The 1,151-nt window shown below is 50.8% G+C and overlaps 1 protein-coding gene across 1 annotated transcript; it reads right to left on the reverse strand.

Moving 5' to 3' along the window:
• Positions 1-201: 201 nt before the first annotated feature.
• On the reverse strand, positions 202-831 carry LOC125378402 (putative proline-rich protein 21). Its single transcript, XM_048393878.1, has one exon. The coding sequence runs from the start codon at positions 829-831 to the stop codon at positions 202-204; it is 630 nt and encodes a 209-aa protein (XP_048249835.1).
• Positions 832-1,151: the final 320 nt, after the last annotated feature.

The raw sequence follows: 1,151 nt of genomic DNA on the forward strand, positions 1-1,151 counted from the left end.
AACTTACGCTTGTTGAGAGCTGGGGGTGGTGGGTTTGCTCATGGGTAATGGGTGGGGATGGGGGAGGAGGTTGGGGGGGGGGGGGGTACTCTGGGGTTTAGGTGCTGTGCATGTGTGGGGTAGATGGTGTACTGTGAATTGTGGATGGTATACTGTGGGTGGTGTGATGTGGATGTGGTCTTATGATTGGGGTACTGTGGGTTAAGGCTGGTGGACTGTCGGTTGTATATAGTGTGCTGCGTTGCGGTGCGGTGCGGGTAGTCGCATGAATGTGGATGGTGTGCGGTGAACTGTGGAAGGTGAACTGTGAATATGAACAGTTGATGGTGAACTGTGGTAGGGGAACTGTGGACGGTTTGTGGTGAACAGTGGATGGTGAACTGTGAAAGGTGAACTGTGGATGGTGAACTGTGGATGGTGAGTGGTAAACAGTGGGTGGTGAACTGTGGAAGGTGAACTGTGGAGCGTGAACTGTGGAAGGTGAACTGTGAAAGGTATTGGGTGAACTGTGGAGAATGAACGGTGGAAGGTGAACTGTTGTGGGTGAACTGTGAGAGGTGAACTATGGAAGGTGAACTGTGAAAGGTGAACTATGGAAGGTGAACTGTGGAAAGTGAACTGTGGAAGGTGAACTGTGAAAGGTGAACTATGGAAGGTGAACTGTGGAAGGTATGTGGTGAACTGTGGAAGGTGAACTGTGGAAGGTGAGATGTGGAGGGTGAACTGTGAAAGGTGAACTATGGAAGGTGAACTGTGGAAGGCATGTGGTGAACTGTGGAAGGTGAACTGTGGAGGGTGAGATGTGGAGGTGAACTGTGGAAGGTGAGCCATGGAGGGTGAACTGTGGAAGGTGAACTGTGGAGGGTAAACTGTGGAAGGTGAACTGTGGAGGGTGAACTGTGGAGGGCGAACTGTGGAGGGTGAACTGTGGAAGGTGAAATGTGAGTGGTATGTGTTGAACTGTGGAAGGTGAACTTGGAATATGAAATGTCGAAGGTGAACTGTTGGTGGTGAATTGTGGAAGGTGAACTGTGTAGGGCGAGTGGTGTACTGTGAATTGTACTCTGTGGGAAGTACACTGTAGTTTGTTGATGGGGTATTGTGTGTCGGGTACTGTGTGGGGGATACTGTGGGTGGGGTACTGTGGGTGG

The sequence above is a fragment of the Haliotis rufescens genome, unplaced genomic scaffold, assembly GCF_023055435.1.
Source record: "Haliotis rufescens isolate VD_foot unplaced genomic scaffold, xgHalRufe1.0.p SCAF_12, whole genome shotgun sequence".
NCBI lineage: Eukaryota > Metazoa > Mollusca > Gastropoda > Lepetellida > Haliotidae > Haliotis > Haliotis rufescens.